The sequence below is a fragment of the Tachysurus fulvidraco genome, chromosome 16, assembly GCF_022655615.1.
Source record: "Tachysurus fulvidraco isolate hzauxx_2018 chromosome 16, HZAU_PFXX_2.0, whole genome shotgun sequence".
Lineage (NCBI taxonomy): Eukaryota > Metazoa > Chordata > Actinopteri > Siluriformes > Bagridae > Tachysurus > Tachysurus fulvidraco.
This window is the reverse complement of record NC_062533.1, coordinates 5,911,205-5,937,557: the sequence shown is the minus strand read 5'-3', so window position 1 is coordinate 5,937,557 and position 26,353 is coordinate 5,911,205. Positions and strand designations below refer to the sequence as shown.

The 26,353-nt window shown below is 40.2% G+C and overlaps 1 protein-coding gene across 7 annotated transcripts in view; it reads right to left on the bottom strand.

Annotated features, from left to right (window-relative positions):
- dab1a (DAB adaptor protein 1a) overlaps window positions 1–26,353 on the bottom strand; it is a 156,491-nt gene that overhangs the window by 54,212 nt on the left and 75,926 nt on the right. For all 7 annotated transcript variants that reach the window (XM_027171263.2, XM_047801717.1, XM_047801716.1 and 4 more), the window contains exons 3-4: window positions 3,818–3,957; window positions 1,575–1,673 (exon numbers count right to left, since the gene is read on the bottom strand). In XM_027171263.2, the coding sequence (XP_027027064.1) occupies window positions 1,575–1,673; window positions 3,818–3,957 (239 nt within the window). The remainder of the gene's footprint in view (window positions 1–1,574; window positions 1,674–3,817; window positions 3,958–26,353) is intronic.

Here is a 26,353-nt window from a genome sequence, read left to right as displayed (position 1 = left end):
TGAACATGTGATTAACATGCTCACAGATGAACATGTGATTAACATTCACAGATGAACATGTGATTAACATGCTCACAGATGAACATGTGATTAACATGCTCACAGATGAACATGTGATTAACGCTCACAGATGAACATGTGATTGACATGCTCACAGATGAACATGTGATTAACGCTCACAGATGAACATGTGATTAACGCTCACAGATGAACATGTGATTAACGCTCACAGATGAACATGTGATTAACATGCTCACAGATGAACATGTGATTAACATGCTCACAGATGAACATGTGATTGACATGCTCACAGATGAACATGTGATTAACATGCTCACAGATGAACATGTGATTAACACTCACAGATGAACATGTGATTAACACTCACAGATGAACATGTGATTAATGTAAGTTGTTGTGTAACATGTAAGTGCTGGTGGCTGGTTCTGCAGCCTTAATCATTGATTTGGATGCAGCTCCCACTTGAACCCTGACAGTTTTTATTTACATGTAGAGGTGATAAACAACATATAGCACATTTTTAGCAAAAGTAATGCAACAGATACATTTTAAACTACATGACCGTAAGGGCTGCATATCCCTCACTTACAACTGCATTCAGCCTGTGACTCCGTGACATCACCAAATTGTTGCTTTCTTCTTTTATGAAGCTTTTCCAGACTTTTATCACCGCCTCTTTTAGTCTCAAACCCAAATGTCTTTGGTGTATAGTACAAACAAGTTCAAGTGGTGTTGCCATTCCAGTAGATTCAGAGAGGACTGTATATACTGTATGCGTATAGACACACACACACACACACACACACACACACACACACACACACACACACACACACACATTTCTTGTGGTTTTACTTGCACTAGCCCGTTGTCTAGCATTGTAGGTCACCAGTCTCTTTTCCTGAGTGTTAGCTCATGAACTCAGAGCTAGCTTGTGTGAAGCCCCCAGCATTCTATTCTGACACGTCTATTCAATTAGGCCTGTTTGATTTCCCCCGAGTGTGCTCGCCTCTCTCGTCTGCTCAAAATGCATCATTAACACGGGCTTAGCCTTCCTATGGGACCTCCTGCCTTGACTCAGACCCAAACTAAAGAGCTGCCCTTAGTCCAGAAAACAAACATGGCAGCCTGCAGTTTTCTGAGGACGAACAGGAGCCCCATTTAGCTAAATCTAAATGATGCTTTATGAGCAGAAAACACAAAGCCAGGAGAAGACCCTAACCATGACCAAATATCACTCACAGGCCCACACAGTTTAATTTAACACAATATTAGTGTTGTTAATTTCAGCAAAGCTGTGGATTGCAAAATGGCGCCTGCAGGGTATATGTCCGTCCGTCCGTCCGTCCGTGTGTGTGTGTGTGTAATTACTTTATTACGGTCCTTGGTTGGAAAAATTTGTCGCTCTGGGAAACAAATGTTGATTTGTATTGAAGAAAACATAAACTTCCAGGAAATGGACCAGCAAACACATACACAACTGTTTTGCATTAAGTAATCTCTTCTACCTCCAAACATCCAGAATTGATTCAGCACTAAACCCTTACACTTACCCCTGACTTTTCATCGAAGATCTTTATCCCACCGAAGGACACTGTAAGAAAAACCTTCTGCTTGTGTTCTCCTTTCGAGCGTGCTGAAGCTGCGATCCCCTACATAAAAAAAACAAAAAACAAAATTAAAACAGAAAAACACAAATTCACAGACTTTTAAAGGTCAAAGGTTCAAAGGTTTTAGAGCTGATATACTGTATGCTGGTTCTTGCCATGTGGGTTTGGAGGTCAGATGCCTAACTGAAATTTTATGAACAAATATACGGAGTCTTGTATGCTCTTTAAACATATCTACTGTACAGTACGACACCAAAATGAAGATAAATTTGTGAAGAGAATTTTTTCAGATTGAAAAAAATTCTATAATAAATATGAGGTCAATTGACAGAATCGAAGAAATATAATAACTCTGTTGTTATTATTTGAGGTGAAAATAATTATTAAAACCCATTTAGACATCGATTCCCGGTACGTTTGTAGACAGGTGCATTTTCTCATAACAAAACAACAAGCGTCACTGAACGAATCACTACACAAATCATTTTGGTGAATAGAATCAGAAGATTTGAGTCACGGGGATGAATCTGAATCACCTAGTAGTCCAGTTACGTAGTCCATAAGCCGTTGTGAAAGAAGGAAGATTTCCGTAAAGCTAAAACGAATACAGATTTACGCGAGCAAGGACGATGTTATGCTGCGTTCTGTTTGATTTCATACGAACGCTAACCTGCGCATTTTATTTGATTTTCAATCATTGTAGTTGCGATGAAACATGGACGGAAAAAAATACATGAGTGTCAAACGATTTGTGAGAAAATTACACGCAATTACACACAAATATTAAACACGTATCTGGGCTTTTTTTTTTTTTTTTTTGCCCATGCACATTTATACATTTATTTTTATGATCGATTGTGTTTATGGCTTTTAGCAACAAAATAACACAATTTTCATGACTGCCTGTGTGTTTGAGAGTTTGGTGCGTTTGCAAACTAGAAACTAATCTACAAAATACTGTTTCTTTTAACTACCCTAGGGGACCCAACTCATTCCTATCTCCCTCTGTCGGTCAATAACATGATCCCGGTATCGACTGAGCCTGATTGAAGGAAGTCTATGGGGCATCCTTTAGAATAACATACACGTTCATTATCTATTACTCACATGATGCAGGTTCACTTAAGTGAAAAACAACATTTGAAACTTATTGAAGCCGGCTAAAAAAAAATGGCTGGAGTCCAAAAGTGAAGCAGCACAGCACTGATGTATACAAATGCTTTCTGATTATATCTGTAGGTGTAAGAAAGCCTGTTCATTCACCTCAGGCATGTTGATGCTTTGAGCTCTTTACGCTAACTCTTTCTATCACAGGAGAGATAAAGCAGTTCTTATCTGAGTGTATGCATATGGGTATGTTTAGAGAGAGAGAGAGAGAGAGAGAGAGAGAGAGAGAGAGAGAGAAAGGGAGATTAGTAAATATAATGCAGGGTTGTTAGTTTACTGTTGTTAGTTTAAGTGAAGGATTGTGGGACTACGTTTATAGATTAGCTACTGAAAAAAGCGAGGGGATAAACAGCTGTGATCAATGGCAGTGTGACCTCCATTATTCATTCATTTTCTACCGCTTTTATCCGAACTACCTCGGGTCACGGGGAGCCTGTGCCTATCTCAGGCGTCATCGGGCATCAAGGCAGGATACACCCTGGACGGAGTGCCAACCCATCGCAGGGCACACACACACACACACTCTCATTCACTCACACACACACACACTACGGACAATTTTCCAGAGATGCCAATCAACCTACCATGCATGTCTTTGGACCGGGGGAGGAAACCGGAGTACCCGGAGGAAACCCCCGAGGCACGGGGAAAACATGCAAACTCCGCACACACAAGGCGGAGGTGGGAATCGAACCCCGACCCTGGAGGTGTGAGGCGAACGTGCTACCCACTAAGCCACCGTGCCCCCCACACGTGACCTCCATTACAATTAAATAAATATGCAACCCAGGACATCTTCCCAACATGGATGATGGGATGTCTAAAACACACATGAACATGCATACACGCACATATGGATGCGTGAACACACACACACGTGCGTGCACGCGCGCACACATGCACACATGCACACGCTGTTGGCTGGACACTGCTGTTTACAGGGCTCATTAACTCAGCTGATGGATGTAGGGTATGAGAGATCATTCACACTGTGACTGCAGTTGCACACATGCACACACCTTTAGCTTCATCATTGAGTCCTGGCAGAGCTTGTCTCCTCTTGCGGCGGTGACCTCATCAATGCCGATGAGCTTGGCCTTGTAGCGGACACCATCCCCTTTAAATCGCTTTATCAGAGCTGCCTCAGTGCGGTCCTGCCCTGAGGAGGGGGAGAGAGAGAGAGAGAGAGAGAGAGAGAGAGAGAGAGAGAGAGAGAGAGAGAGAGAGAGAGAGAGAGAGAGAGAGAGAGAGAGAGAGAGAGAGAGAGAGATTAATTATAGCTGGTGATGCACCTTTCATTAAAACAAACAAAAAATATGTTGTTTTTTTTTCCCCAGCATTTGCTTAGAACAATAATTAAACAGTAACTATGATTACATGCCACAATTCATTGATTTATCCAGTATATAAATATTACTACAGGAACACAAAGCAGGCTGTATCGGTGTATTCTATCTGCTTTCTACCTGCTTGGTGTAACTGACAGTTTACTAACTCCAGCAACATACAATGAATAAATACGACAGACTCTCAACTTCATCAGTATCACAATTATCTATCTATCTATCTATCTATCTATCTATCTATCTATCTATCTATCTATCTATCTATCTATCTATCTATCTATCTATCTATCTATCTATCTATCTATCTATCTATCTATCTATCAGTTTGTTGTACATTTGAACTTGCCTATAACTTGATTTTTCAAATCAATCTTCAGGCTTTATTCTCAGAGGTTGTGGTGAGTTTTGGAAAACTGGGTGTGAAGAGAATACACACTATCAATGCAGCACAGTGACGGATTGTGAAGCCCCACACGGAGAACATGCAAATTTCTCCCCACCTCATAACCTGAGCTAAGAATTTAAACAGGGAATAAACACTCACTCTACACCTTTGCCACCAAGTAAATAAATAAAGGGTGCATCAAATAAAGACCACCAAATAAAGGGTGCAAAAATGTTCGCACCGCTTGTTAAACTGCATACGTTTAGTTACTTGGTGTGTTTGTGGTTGATTTACAAAGAATAACTTCACACACGGTCCAAAAAGTGACGAAATATAATCTGTCTAAATATAATATGAATACAAACTCGTACACGAGTCTGTGTTATGATCATAAAGTACACAATCTAAATGAATCTAAGTTTCAGAAGCTTAAAATATTGGTTTTACTTTGTCTTCAGTTGCCAGAAATGGATTTCTGTACAGTAGGTTGAAATACTTGCATTCATTTGTGCAAGTGACACAAATTGCTTAATCATTAACACATACAGGCAAAATAGGGGAAAATGTGCTATTAGGCTCATTTAAAATCTGCAGTCTTACCTACAGTAGGTACAATTTATAAAGCTGTGTTTTAAGCCTATTCACACTGAACAGACACTTTAAAAGTGCATCGTGTGTATCGCTACACATTCGTGCAATTATCTAATCAGCCAATCATATTATTGTAGCATTAATACACATAATCACACAGATACAGGTCGAGAGCTTTAAAAGATAATGTTCACAACAAACAACCAAATGGGAAAAAATGTGACCTCAGTGTGAAAAAAATAAAAAGTGACTTGCACTACATGCACTTCCTGCACTTTAACGATATATAAATGAACATATTCACCTGCGTCTCTGCACCACACTCAACAACACCTCTGTTCTGATTACATTAGCTATGTTTCTGATTCTATTTTGTGATATTTTTTTCTGATATAATTTTTAAATATTCTTTGATATATATTGCGGGCACGTTGGCTTAATGGTTAGTACGTTCGCCTCACACCTCCAGGGTTGGGGGTTCGATTCCCGCCTCCGCCTTGTGTGTGTGGAGTTTGCATGTTCTCCCCGTGCCTCGGGGGTTTCCTCCGGGTACTCCGGTTTCCTCCCCCGGTCCAAAGACATGCATGGTAGGTTGATTGGCATCTCTGGAACATTGTCCGTAGTGTGTGAGTGAATGAGAGTGTGTGTGCCCTGTGATGGGTTGGCACTCCGTCCAGGGTGTATCCTGCCTCGATGCCTGATGACACCTGAGATGTCGCCGTGACCCGAGAAGTTCGGATAAACGGTAGAAAATGAATGAATGAATGAATTAAATTTTTGAATTGAATTTTTTTATTCTCTACTATTGACTAGCTGTACATCGAGGACAAGCTGTAAAAAGCATTTCACTACGTGTCGTACTGTGTTTGATCTGATTTGCGTGTTTTAGTTCTGCTGGCAGGAAAAAAAAAAACACTTGCTGGTGAGAGACATCAGAAAAGAGTGATCAGACTGGTCTGAGTTGACAACTTCCAGGTAGATGAGCTAGAGCATAAGAATTCCACTACTGTAAGGGCGTGAATCTGAGACTACAACGGGCACAGACTCCAACTGCTCATATGAAGGCTGTAAAAATATCAGGCAACATCTGAATGCCCAGGTGTGTGACCAATATGTGTATACTGACCCATATGAATGGCCAAATTGTGAATGAATCAGTCAAAAGTTAAATAAAACCCGATTAACCCTAACGTTAATTAGCCAACATGTGCAAATCCAAAAATTGTGACTGCAATTAAACGATGAATGCGGTGACAGTGAAATCGCCAGAAATCCAAATGTTTACAAAAAGATTACAGTGTGAGATCTGTACGGCATGTGTAGGTATGTCCGGTTTGAGCTGATCAGAAGGAATGCAGTTTATCTCAGGCATGAAAGCAGCAGCCAATCAGAGTGCAGAAAATGAAAACCAGTTCCTCCCACTCCCTGGTCACAAAGGCTTTAATTGGCAACCTGGACTGACCAATCGATTGCTCCTATAGCACAGACACCAATTAACTGGTCTGTACCCACCAGAGCGGAGACAAACCAAGCCAATTAATTCACAACATCCACACACACATCCACGCAGACACACACACACACACATTATAGGTAACAGACCCAGCTGACAGCCCTGGGGACACCCAGTAAACAGCAACACATTTACCTGGTTAATTGGCAGCTCAGATCATGGAGGTCAGGTAGTGTGCTGCTTTTAAAAAGTGAAACGCATTAATTACAGTATATTTAAAGCTTACTTCCCCTGTGGGAAATGGTCTTTTTTCTTTTAATACGTTAAAACAGGAATTTCACAGGACTTTAACTCTCTAAGGTTTTTTTTTTTTAATCTCTGATGGTCGAGGCACATGACAATCCTACTATATCATCTCTCTCTCTCTCTCTCTCTCTCTCTCTCTCTCTCTCTCTCTCTCGGCTGCTGTATTGTCGCTGGTATCAGTAGCGCTCTTGTGTTGACCTTGCTCCTACACACTCCTCAGCGTTATCTATTGTGGCCACTCAATGGCTGTTCTTGTCTCGGAAAGTACTGGGTCGGGATTTTACTAATCGAGCGCAGGCTCTGAGGCTGAGAGAGAGAAAGAGAATGAGGGGGAGACAGAGTGAGAGAGAGAGATAGATAGAAAGAGAGACAGAGAGTAGCTCACTACGAACTATGCTGTAAATCCTTTGAGTTCCAGAGAAACCTTAATACACTTAGAAACTTAAGAATAAACAATCCATTTTGTACGTCCTCTCTGTCTACTGCAGCTGTAGCATGTGATTCCCAAGGACACGAGTTTTAAATTGTTTTTCCTTTACTTCAATGAAAAAAAAAAAATAATATAAATAAAACTAAAGGGAAGTCTAAGCATGATGGCTGGACATCAAGAACATTTTTAACATCGCGTTCATGAATCACTCATGATTCATGATTCACTTTCTCACCCACTGTCACTGAATCACTCATGATTCATGATTCACTTTCTCACCCACTGTCACTGAATCACTCATGATTCATGATTCACTTTCTCACCCACTGTCACTGAATCACTCATGATTCACTTTCTCACCCACTGTCACTGAATCACTCATGATTCATGATTCACTTTCACACCCACTGTCACTGAATCACTCATGATTCATGATTCACTTTCACACCCACTGTCACTGAATCACTCATGATTCATGATTCACTTTCTCACCCACTGTCACTGAATCGCTCATGATTCATGATTCACATTCTCACCCACTGTCACTGAATCGCTCATGATTCATGATTCACTTTCTCACCCACTGTCACTGAATCACTCATGATTCATGATTCACTTTCTCACCCACTGTCACTGAATCACTCATGATTCATGATTCACTTTCTCACCCACTGTCACTGAATCACTCATGATTCATGATTCACTTTCTCACCCACTGTCACTGAATAACTCATGATTCATGATTCACTTTCACACCCACTGTCACTGAATAACTCATGATTCATGATTCACTTTCACACCCACTGTCACTGAATCACTCATGATTCATGATTCACATTCTCACCCACTGTCACTGAATCACTCATGATTCATGAGTCACTTTCTCACCCACTGTCACTCATTTACTCACTCTTACTTTCTTGCTCACTCATTCATTTAATCACTCACTCGCTCACACACACACTCACTCTCACTCACTATCTCTCTCCCTTTCTGACTCACCACTCTTTCACTCACAATCACCCTCACTTTCTTACTCATTCCCTGACTCAATCATTCACTATCTAACTTTTGGTCTCTCTCTCTCTCTCACTCTTTTCCCATTCATTCATCCTCACACTTTCACTCACTTATTCACTTTTCCAATCTCGCTCGCTCGTTCACTCACTAGAGATCCGTCTTACATAAAGACACCATCCATTGCTTTTAATTACAATTAAAGAAACCAAAGAAACCAAAGAAAGCGGTAGAGGAAAAAAAAGAGAAAGAGATAGTGGAGAGAAAATGGAGGGCTACAGTATGTTCAACACGTGGACAGAATGAGTCTGGATGTGTGTCAGAACGGTTGTTTTGTGGTGCAGGCTTTCGACATCCCATCATGTGAACTGTCTAATATTTGAAGATGGCCGAGCATCAGCCTGCATCTTTCTCCACAATCTGCAATCTCTCTGAATCCATTAACAACAGAGCAGCAGCCACAGAGCTATCTACTGCCCCCTAGTGACCTACTTCATACGTCATTAACGGCTGACCATTATCATGCTTAAAGAGATAGATTAAAACTATCAGAAAAATCTGTAGAAAGATCTATAACAGACATACATTTTTTTTTAATAACCAATAACTTGGAGATGTTCTGGGAACACACACACACACACACACACACACACACACACACACACACACACACACACACACACACACACACACACACACACACACACATTTCATTACTTGCAAGAAGCCTGATATCCCTGATGGCGGTGCTTCAGTGCCAGCTGAACACACACAACCTAATGACTTCCAACAAGACTTTCATTTTCTTACAACGATGCGCTCTGCTTCTTTATTAAATTAAGCATGCTGGTGTTTATCTTCCTCTCCCACTTACTATACCCCTCTCTCTCTCTCTTTCCTTCCATCCTCCCTCCATCCTCTATCCTCTCTGGGAAGCTGCTTTAATGAACGTTGCCGCTTTCCATCCGCATCCATCTCATAGTTTAACCTTGTCTTTCTCTTAAGGTCTATCTACTCTAACCTCATCATCATTTATCCAAAAAAATAAATAAATAAATAAATAAATAAATAATATGCAGGTTTTCTTTCGTTTATCTTTCCCGGATTAAAGATAAAAAAAGTCTGAATTAATATTCAATGCCAAAGCTGTTTTGAAGGCTTGCTGTGCAACAGTGACTCTTCCGTTTGAAGTGACTTTAAAATATCGAGTTCATTAAACTTCAAAGAAGCGCCTGATGAATACATCACCAAAATGACACGTCGTGGTCGTCACTCCATCCTCCATCCACCAGAACAACCCTTGAGTGTCTGTACACCACACATCACACCAACAAACAAGCACACACACACACACACACACACACACACACACACACACACACACACACACACACACACACACACACACACACACACACAACGACACGTTTTCACAAGACACAAAATTAGGCTGTGCATTCGTTTGAAATTCATGTCATGTATCTGGAGCGACCCAAGAGAGAAAGGCGGCACATTTACTACGTGCTGCATTCGTTCAGGATGCTTTCCGGAGATACGGCATTCTATATTCGGCTTCTTCAACAAAAACAGCTCTGCAGCAGGATTTTAAATGAATACTCCCATCTTTTTAATCTTTATATCTACAGCATGTGTAATATCGGATGTGTGATACTGTGAGCTAGACTTATCCGATGTCGTTTTTCTCTCCGTTTTAAAAAAAAGAATCTATCTATAAACAAATGAATTTGCAGGTTGTCCGTTTGCACTTTTTTATTTGATCGTATAAATGATTTAGAATCACACTATCTGAGGTGTTCACATAAGGATGAGTCTGGTTCCTCTTAAGGATCCTTTCTCATAACGATTCCGGTCATAATTTCCTCACAACTATTGCCTCTTTTGGGAGAAGGTACATTGTTAAAAGTGCTAGGGAAATAAAATTGAATTGAAATGAAATGTGCTGGTGGGGAACACGGTGGCTTAGTGGTTAGCACGTTCGCCTCACACCTCCAGTGTTGGGGGTTCGATTCTCGCCTCCGCCTTGTGTGTGTGGAGTTTGCATGTTCTCCCCGTGCCTCGGGGGTTTCCTCCGGGTACTTCGGTTTCCTCCCCCGGTCCAAAGACATGCATGGTGGGTTGATTGGCATCTCTGGAAAATTGTCCATAGTGTGTGAGTGAATGAGAGTGTGTGTGTGCCCTGAGATGGGTTGGCACTCCGTCCAGGGTGTATCCTGCCTCAATGCCCGATGACGCCTGAGATAGGCACAGGCTCCCCGTGACCCGAGAAGTTCAGATAAGTGGTAGAAAATGAATGAATGAATAAATAAATGAATGAATGAATGAAATGTGCTGGCCTGTGGTAATCACCACATATGTTACAGGTGTGTGGTATAGAGAGAGTTAACGTGGAAAAACACTGGATTTTTCCTTTAAGGCTAACAGGATATTGCAGACTTATTTTCCTCTTCATGACTAAGGTGCCCCTTCTGATTGATGAAGACAACTGCAAGCTATTAATCAGCTGGGGTATTAATCAGGGTGGGCTGTGAGTGTGTGTGTGTGTGTGTGTGTGTGTGTGTGTGTGTGTGTGTGTGTGTGTGTGTGTGTGTGTGTGTGTGTGTGTGTGTGTGAGAATACATGTGTGGTATTCATCATTTCTTCATACAACCACCTGGAATCTAATACCATGCTGCTCATACTACCACTCATCATAAATCATTTTAAAGCAGTTTGGAGAATCGTGTACGTTTGACTACATATAAGGCCGACTATTGCTTCCTTCACTTTAAATAGTCATCCACTCTGCAATTTTACTCCTTATGAAAAATCGCACAAATCCGTTCAGACGGATGCACCGACACATGAGAGAACAAACTCGGTAGATGAATAGACAATGAAAAAAAGGAAAAAAAAAATAAAAAATCAGACTAGCTTTGTACTATCAGCTTTTCGGCATATCTATCAGAAAAGAAATGGTTTTAAAGCAAGCTGACAGCCTTTCGTTTCACTCATCTGCCATGCAGCCTCATGAAGCACTTTATCCTGCACCGTCCGCACTTCATTCTGCACCCTACAGCCTGTCAGTGAATTACAGCCGTCCTCTGAACATCAGCAGCAGGCTGACACAGAGCCACAGCAGTGAGGGATGGATGGAGAAAGTGTATGTGAGAGAGAGAAAGAGAGAGAGAGAGAGCAAGAAATACAAGGCGAGTGAGCAGGAAGAGTAATAAATGTCATAGTGAGACTCTGCAGTATTAAATAACCTGGACCTTTGTCCAGACAGACGCTGAGCTTATCACCCGCTGGAGACACGGCAAGGTCCCACATACACACACACACACACACACACACACACACACACACACACACACACACACACACACACACACACACACACACACACACACACACACACACACACACACAGTTTGGCATGTACTCCAGCTGAGTGTTTGATATCATTTTCTGGTGTCTGATCACACTCAAAATTCACACACTGCAATGTCTCAGGAAGAAATAATTTATGAACGGACAGACAGAGAGAGAGAGAGAGAGAGAGAGAGAGAGAGAGAGAGAGAGAGAGAGAGAGAGAGAGAGAAAGAAAGAAAGAGATTCTGCTGTAATTAAATCTCTACAGTCACTGCTGTAACTCTGGTGCACACTAATGCAGTAGATTCTTCTTTCTTTCTTTCTTTCTTTCTTTCTTTCTTTCTTTCTTTCTTTCTTTCTTTCTTTCTTTCTTGATGACTAGGGAAGATCTCAATCTATAAATCAATCAATGACTACAAACTTCAAATCTGACATTCTGTAGTTCGATAAAGTCAAACATTGTCACCAAACAGAGCTGTGATGTTTATGTCTATTGGGTTGATGTGTTGGAAGCAAGAAAAAATGGACACGTAAGAATCTGAGTGATTTTACAAGGGACAAATTGTGATGGCTAAAATATTGGCTCAGAACATCTCCAAAACAGCAGGTCTTGTGGAGTGTTCCCGGTATACAGGGGTTAGTAGCTACCAAAACTGCTCGTACTGACTTTTTTCATCATAAAATGACCATGGAGTAATGAAAGAAGCTTGGATGAGAAGAACGACCATTGTGAAATGGAAGAATCTTGGCGAGGAGATGGCACCAGGATGCACTATGGTGAGAAGACAAGCTGGTAAAGGCATTGTGCTGCTCTGAGCAATATTCTGCTGTGAAATGTTTAGTCCTGGCATTCATGTAGATGACATTTATTACCTACTGTACCTAAACATTGGAGGTCTCGGCTCAATGACTTACAGGATCCTCGAGGATCAAGGATCATCTGCTAATTTCAAGGAACCTCTGCTAATGTCTTGATGCCAGAAACCACAGAACACCTTTAGAAGTCTTGTGGAGTCCATGTCTCGGTGGGAGATTTGGGAAATTTAATGTTATGGCTAATCAGGGTATTAAAAAACCTGCTTTCATTCATTCATTCATTCATTCATTCATTCATTCATTCATTCATTCATTCATTCTCTTTAACTCTCTTGTTCTACAACTACTTATATGTCTTGAAAGTTTATTCACAATAATAAAGTTCAAAATATGATCAAGGGAAAACAGACACAAAAGGAAAAATCCTAGAATGACATGAAGGTCAGGATATACATGAAGCAAAACTATGGCCCAGGCTCTGAAATTACACACAGAAATAATAGCAAGATATGAATTGTCCGTATATAATTTAGGGGGCACGGTGGCTTAGTGGTTAACAGGTTCACCTCACACCTCCAGCGTTGGGGGTTCGATTCCCGCCTCCGCCTTGTGTGTGTGGAGTTTGCATGTTCTCCCCGTGCCTCAGGGGTTTCCTCCGGGTACTCCGGTTTCCTCCCCCGGTCCAAAGACATGCATGGTAGGTTGATTGGCATCTCTGGAAAATTGTCCATAGTGTGTGAGTGTGTGAGTGAATGAGAGTGTGTGTGTGTGCCCTGTGATGGGTTGGCACTCCGTCCAGGGTGTATCCTGCCTCGATGCCCGATGACGCCCGAGATAGGCACAGGCTCCCCGTGACCTGAGGTAGTTTGATAAGTGGTAGGAAATGAATGAATGAATATTTATACTTCAGTACACTGATGAGGGAGCCCTCTGGTGGCTGTTTATTTTGGGCAGTAATGCTAAAGTACTCGATATACAGTATAATGCTGATGAAATACTGTATTATTTTTTTCTACTGTCTAGGTGTGGCATATGTACCTGTGTGTAGAACTTTCTCTCATGCCACAGAAGAGAGAGAAGAAGCTTTATGTTTTGTAACGCATATCTATTTTTCATTTTCTGCCTAATGCATAGTGCAACATTTTGTACCATATGTCATGCTCAGGTCTGTGCACAGATGCTGCATGAAAGGGGACTTTAAGGGTGACGGGTGATCTGTCAGTCACCACAACAACCCTGGGGCATCGCCGTCAGCAACTGTAACCCTGCAATACTCGAGGACGATTTTTCATTCCTTACACCGTACTTATACCTGCTGTGCTGTCACTTTCTATTGACGCATTCATTCAATAAAGTCGCCAACTTTACCTCAGCTAAGTGGACTCCTGAAACCCTGCTTGTGCTACCTGTGATTTTACTTCATGTCCTCTTCCAAGAAGTACAAATTTAACGACAACATCATCAAGAAAAAGACAATGCTTGATAATCATCTCAGCATCCTGAAATATTTCAATCGAATACAATTGTCATGGTTTAAACTTTTGTCATATCTGGTAATATGAATGTGATGACATTGCCTTTGAAAATATCATTATAAACTTATAAAAATAATTGTTTACCGTTTAATATGCGTTATTCAATGCCCAGCAAACTAATACAACATTTTAAGGGTAATTCTGTACCTATATAACTCCAGAACATACAAATCTATGAACATGCATAATATGTAATGATAGTATGAAATCTGAAAGCCAGACAGAATATCTGGTAACTGACATGGAAAAAAATGTATCTGAAAAGATAGTTCAGCTATTAACTTCTTATTGTGGACCTGGCTCAATGATGCAATACTCAGTGATGCTATATATTTTAATGTGTAGAACATTAGCTAGTTTGACAGCTAGTAAAATTATTTATCTTATAGCCCCACCACAGTATCACGTTAGTAATGTTGCAGTTATAAATAGTCATTGCTCATCAGCCTCATATAAAAGAAAATAAAACAAAAGAAAATGCAGTTTGTTGTCATACGGATAAAGTGAAGAGCGTCTCTGTCCTGAAGAATTACTACAGGGGGGCTCGTTCCATAAATGGTAAAAGTTGTCTACTAACATAAAACTAAATGACAGGGTAAATATCTCATTATCTCATCTCAGTGTACAGACATCAATGAAAAAACATCTCATTATCTCATCTCAGTATATAAACAACAAGGTAAACATCTCATTATCTCTGTATATAAACAAGATAAACATCTCATTATCTCAGTATATAAACAAGGTAAACATCTCATTATCTCAGTATATGAAGAACAAGATAAATATCTCATTATCTCATCTCTGTATATAAACAAAAAGATAAACATCTCATTATCTCTGTATATAAACAATGAGATAAACATCTCATTATCTCAGTATATAAACAACAAGGTAAACATCTCATTATCTCATCTCAGTATATAAACAACAAGGTAAACATCTCATTATCTCTGTACATAAACAAAAAGATAAACATCTCATTATCTCAGTATATAAACAAGGTAAACATCTCATTATCTCAGTATATAAACCAACAAGATAAACATCTCATTATCTCATCTCAGTATATAAACAACAAGGTAAACATCTCATTATCTCTGTATATAAACAAAAAAATAAACATCTCATTATCTCAGTATATAAACAAGGTAAACATCTCATTATCTCAGTATATAAACAACAAGGTAAATATCTCATTATCTCATCTCAGTATATAAACAACAAGGTAAATATCTCATTATCTCATCTCAGTATATAAACAAGATAAATATTTCATCTCAGTATATAAACAACAAGGTAAATATCTCATTATCTCATCTCAGTATATAAACAACAAGGTAAACATCTCATCTCAGTATATAAACAACAAGGTAAACATCTCATTATCTCATCTCAGTATATAAACAAGATAAATATCTCATCTCATCTCAGTAAGGAAATGTCTCATTATCTCATCTCGTTGTATAGAACTCTCACAGCTCAGTATATAAAAATTGTATTTCTATTTCAGCCAGATCTACTAATCAGTACCATTCAGTAGTACAATATTAATCCACTCTTTCAGATTGAAAAATTCAACAGAGCTGTGTTGGCAATTTATTTACGCCTGGTATAAGTTTTACCCTGGATCAAGTCTGTCCTTGTTCCAAATTTGTATTTGTTTTTGTTTTTTGTTTTTACTACCGTGTAACACTGCCCGAGGAACAAAATGGCCGCTACTAGACTCCACTGTGCCTATAAGTCAGTGCTAAGTGTCGTCCCACTGGCCTGCCTCTCCCCACGCTCATCATTTACTTTATGAAATCCTCATCTGTGGAAAAATAAAAAGCACCTTTATTGCAACAACAGCATCAGGTAAACACTGCAAGGTAAGAGAGCAATAACTCAGTATCAATAATGTAATAAATCTATGGCATTCTGTCTCACTTCTTTCATTATATTGTGACTCGGGAAAGGCCTCGGATATGCAGCGTAATTGGAGTGTATTGTAAGCAGGGTGAACACTATGATCCCGTTTGAAGGGGGAAAAAAACAGATTTTAATAACAGCCAACAAGGCCTGAGGGAGAAACAGACACACATACTGTACGCACACACAGTAAGAAGATATATAATATGCTTCAACGGAAGCAGGCACTTCATTCAATTGTCTGTTGTATCTGCAAAAGGAAACAATTTATCAAGCAGGAATCACTGCCATATAGATTTTGTGAACACATCCAAACAGAAGCGAAGAACAAATACATGCAACATCTTTCTGCTATGTATTAAAACCTAATGTGATCTAATGAATTAGCTTGTATTAAATAATTAAAAAAAAAACCTGTATTTTTACAACACCTTATTTAGTTAGAACTAAATGCAATTCTTTGCAATATGTCCAATCTATACCTTTTCTAAATTTCTCGTTTGTCTGTTTTTGACTACTCTAATTTTTGTTTATGTTCTTTATTTACTCATTTGCTTCAGCCTAATTCTAGCCCTTGATTGAATTCATTTCTATTCCAATTTGAGCTGAAAATGCAGTACATCCTGTTTATTTTCCTTTGCAGCTTTTCTTTTACCAAATCCAGGAACCTTGGTCTACAGAAACCATTTTTAACCATTTAAAACTCACCCAGCTCTAATCGTATACAAATCATGGCCTCAGTCAATATACTGGTGCCACCAGAGGTACACCAACTCGGCTGTCTTTGTATTGCTCTGTTTACATTAACTTCTTGCTGTGGTGAATACTTTAGATTGTTCCAAAATGTTCATGTTACAGCGATTACAGTAGAGTGTTAGCTTTTAGCTTTTATTAAATGGACCAGGTATTTTACAGACCATGGCTGCTGCACCAGGCATTTGTTAATAAATCATGGGTGTTGATTATCCACAGCTGCAGCATTCAGCCTACTGTATATTCATCCTGGATGATGACTAAAACATAAAAGCTAAAAACTCCTACAACATGGTTAGATGTCAGATTTAGTCTCTAAGTATGTTTGCCAAATGGTATGTGTAGGACTTGATGGGTCCACATTTCTAATGGTAGGAAAGCCTGGTGGCTTTGCTTCACATTCTGCCCCTGCTATATATGCTCTGTTAAACAAGCCTCCTATATGAGTCACAATTTTCCTCTCTATGTTGAAACTCCTGAAGCCACAGATTGAAAACTACCTGCCAGTCACACACAACTATGTACACACACACACACACACACACACACACACACACACACACACACACACACACACACACACACACACACACACACACACACACACAAGTAAATGATTGGGGCATTGTTTTTTTTTTTTATAAAGAATCACCAAATCATTTCAGCTCACACTGTGTAGAACATTGTTAGAATGTGTTTTAATAAGCGAGCTCAGCCTGTCTGTGCACACGTTCCCATCACGAAACTTTGGAATACAGATATTTGCTCGAAAGGAGACCCGAAGCACCGCCAGCATGAGCCCGAGAGCCTGCTTTTATTTCATTATTTCCTACCTTGTTCTCAGAGAAGCCATCTGAAGCTAAATTATCAGTGTTGAAAGCACAACAGGACGACACTTCATTATTTTAGGCTCACGCTGCTCACACGCATAGTCAAACAAGCTTCTGGTGATCATTATAGAAGCAGCTATGGATGTACCTGCAGCGTGGTTTTTGTTTTAGTATTAGCAGGTTTTCTCCTCAGTCCTGGTACAGTATGTGCTACGCTATGCTAGCTCACTGGTTTTAATAGCATTCTGTCAGAGAGTCCGTGTCTCTGGTACAGAGTCGATCGATGGTTTGCGGTGCTTCTATGAATACTCAACCAAGTGTATCACAGAACAAGAAAAGGCATCTCTGTTCTCATTTAAGGACTTAACCAGGTTCCTCTTACTGTTTTTCACTCCTTCTTTCTCTTTATTCTACACCCTGTTATTTAGGCACAGCATTATATAACTTTCAAATAAGTTTATATTTTTGCAACTATATGACAATCATTCATGACAATCTCTCTCTCTCTCTCTCTCTCTCTCTCTCTCTCTCTTTATTTACATAAATATATTCAGATATTTCACTCCTCTCACAACTGCCGCTCGGGTAACAGCGCCATTTCGCCACCAGTGATGTGGAAAGCTGTGAAAACACACTGTGCAGGGAGGAATGGCAGATATGTGGCAAAAAGCAAGTTCCCAATCGGAGCTGCAGAAAGAACTAATAATCCTCCAGGAAAAACCGGGAGAGTATCATGGGGTGCTGCAAATTCAGGGAAGAGAGCTAGTTTATTGGTGACAAAACTCACCACTGCGAAGGTATGTTTTCAAGAAAGCAAAGACAAAAGCTTCCTGAACCTGATGTACCTACACACACTCTTGGGGTCCTGCCTCGTTACTGCTCCACTTTCTGGTTTGTCTGTGTACAGCCCTCTGTAGTTGCCAGTCGCTACAGTATCCATACAGTATTTATACACCGATCAGCCATAAGTTTAGAACAACTTACCTATTATAGTGTAGTTTGCCCTTGTACAACCAAACCAGCTCTACCCCATCAAGGTGTGGATTCCACATGACCTCCAAAGGTCTGTTGTGGTATCTGGCACCAAGATGTTCAAGTCCTGTACACCACATCCCACAGTTGCTTGAGCTGAATATATATATATATATATTTTTTTTTTTTGCAGACTGGTCTGAAGGCTATAAAAACTAAAATAATAATTCTGTACAATTGCAGTGAGCAGAAAATCGTGATTAGGTAGATGACTTATAGCAGAAAAAAGAGGAATCTGAGATTACAATGTGCCCAGACATATCATAAACAGGTGATTTTTTTTTCTCTCTATCACACTTGGAACATTGACTCGCTTCATCTATCTTTGTGTGAACGCAATTCACACCACCTTGAGCTTATGTTAATGCCCATTCTCATTGCTACTGCTCTTGAGCTCTTGCACTCTCTTTTAAATTCCAGAAATGATATCAGTATACATGGGTAGTAAGAAGATGCTGAAGTACTACATATGCTGAACAGAAGAACTCTTTCAGAAGATTTTGCTCTAGAAAGTTGAGAGAGAGAGTGAGAGAGAGAGAGAGAGAGAGAGAGAGAGAGAGAGAGAGAGAGAGAGAGAGTGAGTGTGTGTGAGAGAGAGAGAAACAGAGACAGAGTCCTAGCATACTAAATGTGGTGCGATCCAATGTGTGTGTGTGTGTGTGTGTGTGTGTGTGTGTGTGTGTGTGTGTGTGTGTGTGTGTGTGTGTGTGTTTGTGTGTAGGACAGAGCAAGAGAGAGAGAGACAACATGGGCCAAAGGGAACATAAACAATTTTCGTTACTAGGACCAAACAGTAGCTTCTGGCCTGTAGGGATGTTTTTACAACTCAAATCAATTGAGAAGGACCTAATACATAGCGGCAAAGTGTGTGTGTGTGTGTGTGTGTGTGTGTGTGTGTGTGTGTGTGTGTGTGTGTGTGTGTGTGTGTGTGTGTGTGTGTGTGTGTGTGTGTAAGCATTTATTTGTTTTTTTAAGACTTGTTTGATTCATGCCCTCCTGGGTATATCTGGCTCTTAAAAAGCTGCAACCTCAGGTGGTATGTGTTCAACATTTATAGCTTCATAACAGTTGTTGCATTTGCATAAGTAGAATTTTTTTTTTGGCCTGGATTGATTCACTGGAGACATAATCCAGCAGAGACACATAATCCTGCAGAGACACATAATCCAGCAAATGCCACACTGTGCCAGATCTAGACAAAAAATGTATACAAAGATGCCCACATCTTGATTCATAAGCCTTATATACTGCGTTATGTAGGCTGGCATGCTGAGTAGCTTTAGCATGAATGTTCCGATCTATTTAAGCAGAATGAACAGATGAGGATATCAGAGAGCTGGAAACTAAACGATTAAACCACTGCTGCATTACTCGCTCTGAAGTTAGAGAAGAAGCAAGGCTTAATTAGTCCAGCAGCATTGTGGGGGATGTAACAAAGAGGTTTGACCTCAAACGCCCTTGTTTGGATTGAAGCTTGTGATATGTTAAGGATAGCACTTTCACCTTGCACCGCTGGGGGATCGATTCCAGCCTCTAACCTGAGTGGGCGGAGTTAAAAATTTTTCCGATGGGTTTTCTCCTGGTACTCCAATTTCCTCCTCAGTCCAAAGACATGCCTTGTTTTCTGATTGGCATTGTAAACTATCCATAGTGTGTGGATGTGTGTGATTGTGGCCTGTGATGTGTTGGAACCCCGTCCACGATGTCCCCTGCCTTGTGGCCCGAGTCCCCTGTTGTAGACTCTAGCTTCATGCATCCTTGTGTAGAATAAGTGATACTTGATTCTGCCTTTCTTCACTAAATAATCATTCATTCATTTTCTACCTCTTATCCAAACTATCTCAGGTCACGGAGAGCCTGCGCGTCATCGGGCATCAAGACAGGATACAACCTGGATGGAGTGTGGAGTGCCAACCCATCGCAGGGCACACTAAATAAGTAAATTAAAATTTAAATAATTTGTATGCTATCTCCTTCCCGTCTGCTCTCCAACCCATCACTTTGACCACTGAAAAAAAAAGGAACTTTGAAGCATGAATACAAAGCCAGGAATATGACTAACAAATGATTACAGCATGAAAGACGCCAGCTCCCTAACATATTTCAAGAAGGTAATCAGTAGTTATTCAAAAATCTAGCAGCTTTAACAGGCTTGTGGGTGTCAGAGTTTGAAATGCTTTTCACTCAGTTCTCCTGACAGCTGCTAGGCACCGCTAGTTAAAAAAAAATCTCTGGAGAGCCATTCAAACAGCATGTGGTAAAAATCAATGGCAGGTTATTCAGGCTTACAGGTATGACTAGCATCCACAGACTGACCTTTATTTGCTACACATAAGCTTATGTGCCAGTCAAGCCGCTTTGGACCTAAACAGAGTTTCCCTGAACAGTTAGCCTTCTAAATAAGAACTCACAGCATTTATTTGACAATGTGGAGGTTTAAAAGTCGGGTTAGAATCGATGCTCTGCTGAATTTCTTCACTGCTAATACTGAGGTGGAACATACTGTATGACAGCAGGTGGATTTTTCTACAGTAGGCAAGAATGAAAGATGCAAAAGATACTAAATTAGCAATAAGCATTTCCAATTGAAAACTGAAGCTGATGTTTGAGTCCCTCCGTTCTAGTGACAACTCACAAGCTTGTGTAGAGTATTTTATATGTGACCTTTCGGAGGACAAAGTCCTGCTAAACGACAAGGTTAGCATAATGATGATGACGCGTCTGGTTGCTCCATTAGGACAGGATGCTTAGTCATTTGAAGCTTGACATGGGAAGATATATGCCCGTGGGTTATCAAATAAAAAGTAGACAATACACACACACACACTATAACTGCAGAGACACTGAATACAGACACTTGTGAGTGGTCTACAGGGTGGGGAAGATTTAATGCTAATGCAGACATACAGCAGACAGACAGAGGGATAACATTTTCAAGAGGTTATGTTCTGAATAATCTGACAACCCTTTCTACGAGAAATCTCAGACTGCCAGGCAAAACATACTGACAGGCTTTGACCCCCCCCCCCCCCCAAAAAAAAAAAAAAAACTTCCTGTGTACGACAAACCTTTTAGCATAGCATCACAGCATCATAGCGAAAGCTGGCGTTAGCTTCGTGACAGGAGCGCCGTCTCAATTCAGACTGAAAATGTCAAATGGATCATGCGCTTTGACAAAATGTTGAACGTCACTGGTTTCGCAAATCACTTAAGTGTTAGAAGTTTGGCTTCTTGATAGCTGTAACGTTTCCTCCGTGTGAGGTCTGTTTTGCATGTGCTCCTGTCAGCACAGATAACTACATAACATGATAGACAAGTTTGTTTTTCTGAAGTCACTAGTGAGCGAGTGTACCAGCAGATACATGTTGTGTAGATGTGTTGATTCTTTTCCAAACACAAACAGCACAATCTCTAGTGTTTAGTTTCATTATGCAGAAATTTTGAACAAATTTGAAACATAGGAACGTTTAAAATTCACGTATCACATCAGTGCCGATAGCCGTGCGGGACTACATCACCCATTAGCCACTGCACAACTTGTGTTCACGTCATCCAGCACCCAGTCACATGATCATAAACACTTCAACCGGGTTTGTGCTACTATTTAAGTCATATTTGTATAGCATTTTATATCTAGCATCTGTTACGAACAATTAGCGTTGTTGTGTTTGGTCCTATCTACATTATGGTTATTTTGATTCCACACTTAGTTTTGATCCATGACATCATCGATATCATGAGGTCAGTCATATCATTTATGTTATGAAAACGACATATAAACCTGTTTTCTTTCGCTTTCTTTACGTTAATAAGGCAAATATTTATTTTTAAGCTAATCTCTTCATCTTGGCATCATAGCATTTTGTCAGACACCTTAATCCAAAGCGTCTTATATTTATACAACTGAGCAGCTGAGGGTTAATAGCCTTGTCCAAAGGTTCAGCAATGCCAGTTTTGGTGATTGTGGATCAGAACCTTTGGCTCAGTAGACTAACACCTTATCCACTGATCTACCACATCCACATGGCACCTTTCACGGCCCCCAAAACACGTTGGTTAAAAAAAAAAAAAAAAAAAAGCTACAAAGAGGTATCAGATTCGAGAGAACAATAAAGTTAACAGAGGAGATGTTTGTATTTCTTTATTGCTATTAAGATATATGTCTAGAGCTGTTAAAATGACCAGAATGAGCATCTTTATATTAATATGATTTGTATAGTTAGTAAAAAAAAATAAATCTATCAATGTCAAGAAGTGCCATGGAGCAATTTTAGCAGAAAACAGCCCTTTTTTTTGCTTGATGGATAGGAGAAAAACACCACCTCCAGATTTGCAGCTTAAACGATAAAAATACAAAAAAAAAAAAAATCTAGCTTGTACACATAATCTTTTTAGTGGACTCCAGGCTTATGACTAATGTCCACTTGTCCTGCTGTTTCAGTACAACTCTAAAGCACATCTTCCCATTCAGTTTATTGGCACAAACACAAGCACCGACACTCACGATGCCAGTCCCGAACAGCCAAAAAAGCCTTTCATCTTTAAGTACACTCAAAAGTGTGTATCAGTAGTAGGTTCTCTCAGCAGCCGCTGCTGACACTGGGGTCAGAATGAACTCATCATTTCTGTCCCCTGAGTGCTATTCCCATAATCCTCTCTGTCCTGCTGCCTGCACCTGCCGCCAACTCATCTCCTGAGCTGTGGGGCTAACATATTGGCAAATTAGGTTGTTAAACCTGCCAAGAGTTTCACACACACACACACACACACACACACACACACACACACACACACACACACACACACACACACACACACACACACACACACCCCTATATCTACTTCAGAGAAAAGCACAGCTAGTTACAAATTATCCTGCTACAAACTTGAACAAATCTACATATCTACAATAAAAAAATATCTGTGCTATGATACTTTGCACCCATCAGTCATATAAACATTTCTCTTTGTCAGTCCTGAAGATTGTCTTCAATGCACAGCTTCATGTTTTTACTGATACAATTAATCAATACTTGGCAGCTTTAATAATGACCGAGTGAAGTGCTGTGCAGTGTGAGAATGACAAAACATATAAACCTTGCATGCCTCAGAAGCATATATACATATAAAACATATATATACATATAAATACATACATATACATGTGTGCTTCCATTTCTGTGGCATCGGTTTGGTGAAGGCTCATGTTGGAGTACAATATCATCAGGTTTTTGTCCATAAATGTTTCTTCTTGTAGTAAATAAAAAAGAGGATGAGCTAATATTGCTTACTCTAACTGTTTACCGCGCAAAATAAAAAAAGATCGTATATAGAGTTGCTTTCGTCGTTTTTCGGGAAGCTTCTTTTTTTGACATAGAACGATCCTATCCACGTGGCACATGTTTTATGTCGAGTGCCCTTCCTGATGCAGCCCATTTTATATGGGCTTGGGACTGTCACTATGAGTTAACCCCTCAGGGGTTGGGTTGCCATGGAATCGAACCTGGGGCACTGCTGTAAGTATGCAGGGTCCCGCGTACTGTAGATGTGATTTAGGGACATGACCAAGCATCAAGAGATGAAGAAGCAGGTAACACAAGATGATTCTCGTTTGTCTTATTACTGCTTAAATTTTTGTATTTTAAAACCTTAAAATAAATTAAAATATTAAAATTAAAATTAAAATAAATTCCCAAATTCGGTCAATCCTGAATGAGAGAGTGTGTGTGCCCTGCGATGGGTTGCCACTCCGTCCAGGGTGTATCCTGCCTTGATGCCCGATGACACCTGAGATAGGCACAGGCTCCGCGTGACCCGAGAAGTTCGGATAAGCGGTAGAAAATGAGTGAGTGAGGGAGTCAATCCTGGTGTGGAACATGGAATACCAGGTGTGAGGTAAAAATACATGCTGTGCGCACACACACACACACACACACACACACACACACACACACACACACACACAAACACAGAACATTTACCCCTGAACTTGAATTTGGTGAAAGCTGTGAGCTAGTGACGGCCCTTTTTTATGTTAGGCATTCCTGCTGATATTCCTCCTTCCCCCAGTTCTCCTTCTGCACAGATCCACACTAAGGCATGTATTCAAAAAGATTTTAAAGATTGATCATATGAATGAGCTCCTAACTTCGATTAAAAATAACTAACTAGGAATGTTATCTGAATAATGATTCAGGACCAATCGCAGAGCCACTCTGAGCAAGGTAAATACTGTGCAAACACTTTTATATAAGAGAGGAGGCGGGGCTAAACCCGTTACTAGGTATTCATTTAAAGACTGTGATTGGTTGTCCAATTAAAAAAAAAATAATAAAAAAAATGTTTCTGGGGATCTGCTTTAAGATGACAAGTTTTCAAGCTAGAATATGGCTGTGAATTCAAGGCCAGCAACTGGACACCTTTATGTTTGGATTGTAATCCATTTTAGTGGCAGGTGCGTAATTACCAGAGGCTAAAAAAAAATATTTTGTGCTTAATAATTGTTGTGCTTATGTTCAGCATTTCTTTGTCATTTCACACTCCACAGTGGTCCTTAATGACTAAAAGTAGACACCAGGGTTCTTTAATAATTTGTAGATTTTCATAAGTATTTCTATTGTTAGCTAGCCAAAGTGTTTGCTCATAACCCGCTGAATTTGTACTACTAAAATTTTGTAACATCTTAAGATGTGAAAACATCTCAGAGGTAAAAATATCTCACAGTGAAAGCCAACAGTGTCCTGACTCGATTTCTCTCAGATGTACACAAAACATAATAATTCATTTGTTTATACTGATTGAAAAGGTCTGATGAGTTGATTTGGAATGCCAGTGTACGGGCAAAAAGCTCTGGAGCGCTGCTCGACTGGTCCCATCATCTCTTAGAGTAAGATGTAAGTATACATCAAGACTCGTTTCTGTTTCGATACTGAAGTGGTGGAATGAACTTCCACGCCGGGCGAAGACCTTTCTTTTCCTGAAACACTTAAACTAGCGCTTATTTTCCCTGTTTGTTTTATGTGTAATATATATTTTTTTAAAATGAACAGTTTTAGGTTGTAAGTGTTAATGTAACCAGTGATAATGTATTCATCGATAGAGACTTCAAAGCACTTCTGTACATCTCTCAGGATAAAGGCATCTGCTACTGTAAATGCTCTCACTCACTCACTCATTTTCTACTGCTTATCCGAAGTACCTCAGGCGTCATCGGGCATCAGGCAGGATACACCCTGGATGGAGTGCCAACCCATCGCAGGGCACACACACACTCTCATTCACTCACACAATCACACACTACGGACAATTTTCCAGAGATGCCAATCAACCTACCATGCATGTCTTTGGACTGGGGGAGGAAACCGGAGTACCCGGAGGAAACCCCCGAGGGACGGGGAGAACACGCAAACTCCACACACACAAGGCGGAGGCGGGAATCAAACATGGTGTGAGGCGAACATGCTAACCACTAAGCCCTGATGCGAAATTCTGTCAATGTACAATGTAAATATGATAAAAACCAAGCAGTTCAAAGTAAAATTTCATCCAGTTCAAAGTTTCTTCACACAAACGAAACCTTCCTGCTGTCTTAATTTACAAATTAACAAACACTAACCACCACCTGATGCCATTCCCGTCAACTTTCCCCTCACAGTTAATGTCTACAGTCTCTAAAGAGCAATGAAGAGAGAGTGATGTTTGGTAAACAGACTCAGGTAACAGGCAGACGCGACCCAGACGCATGCCACAGCACACAATCCGGTGTGTAAGCAATCGATATG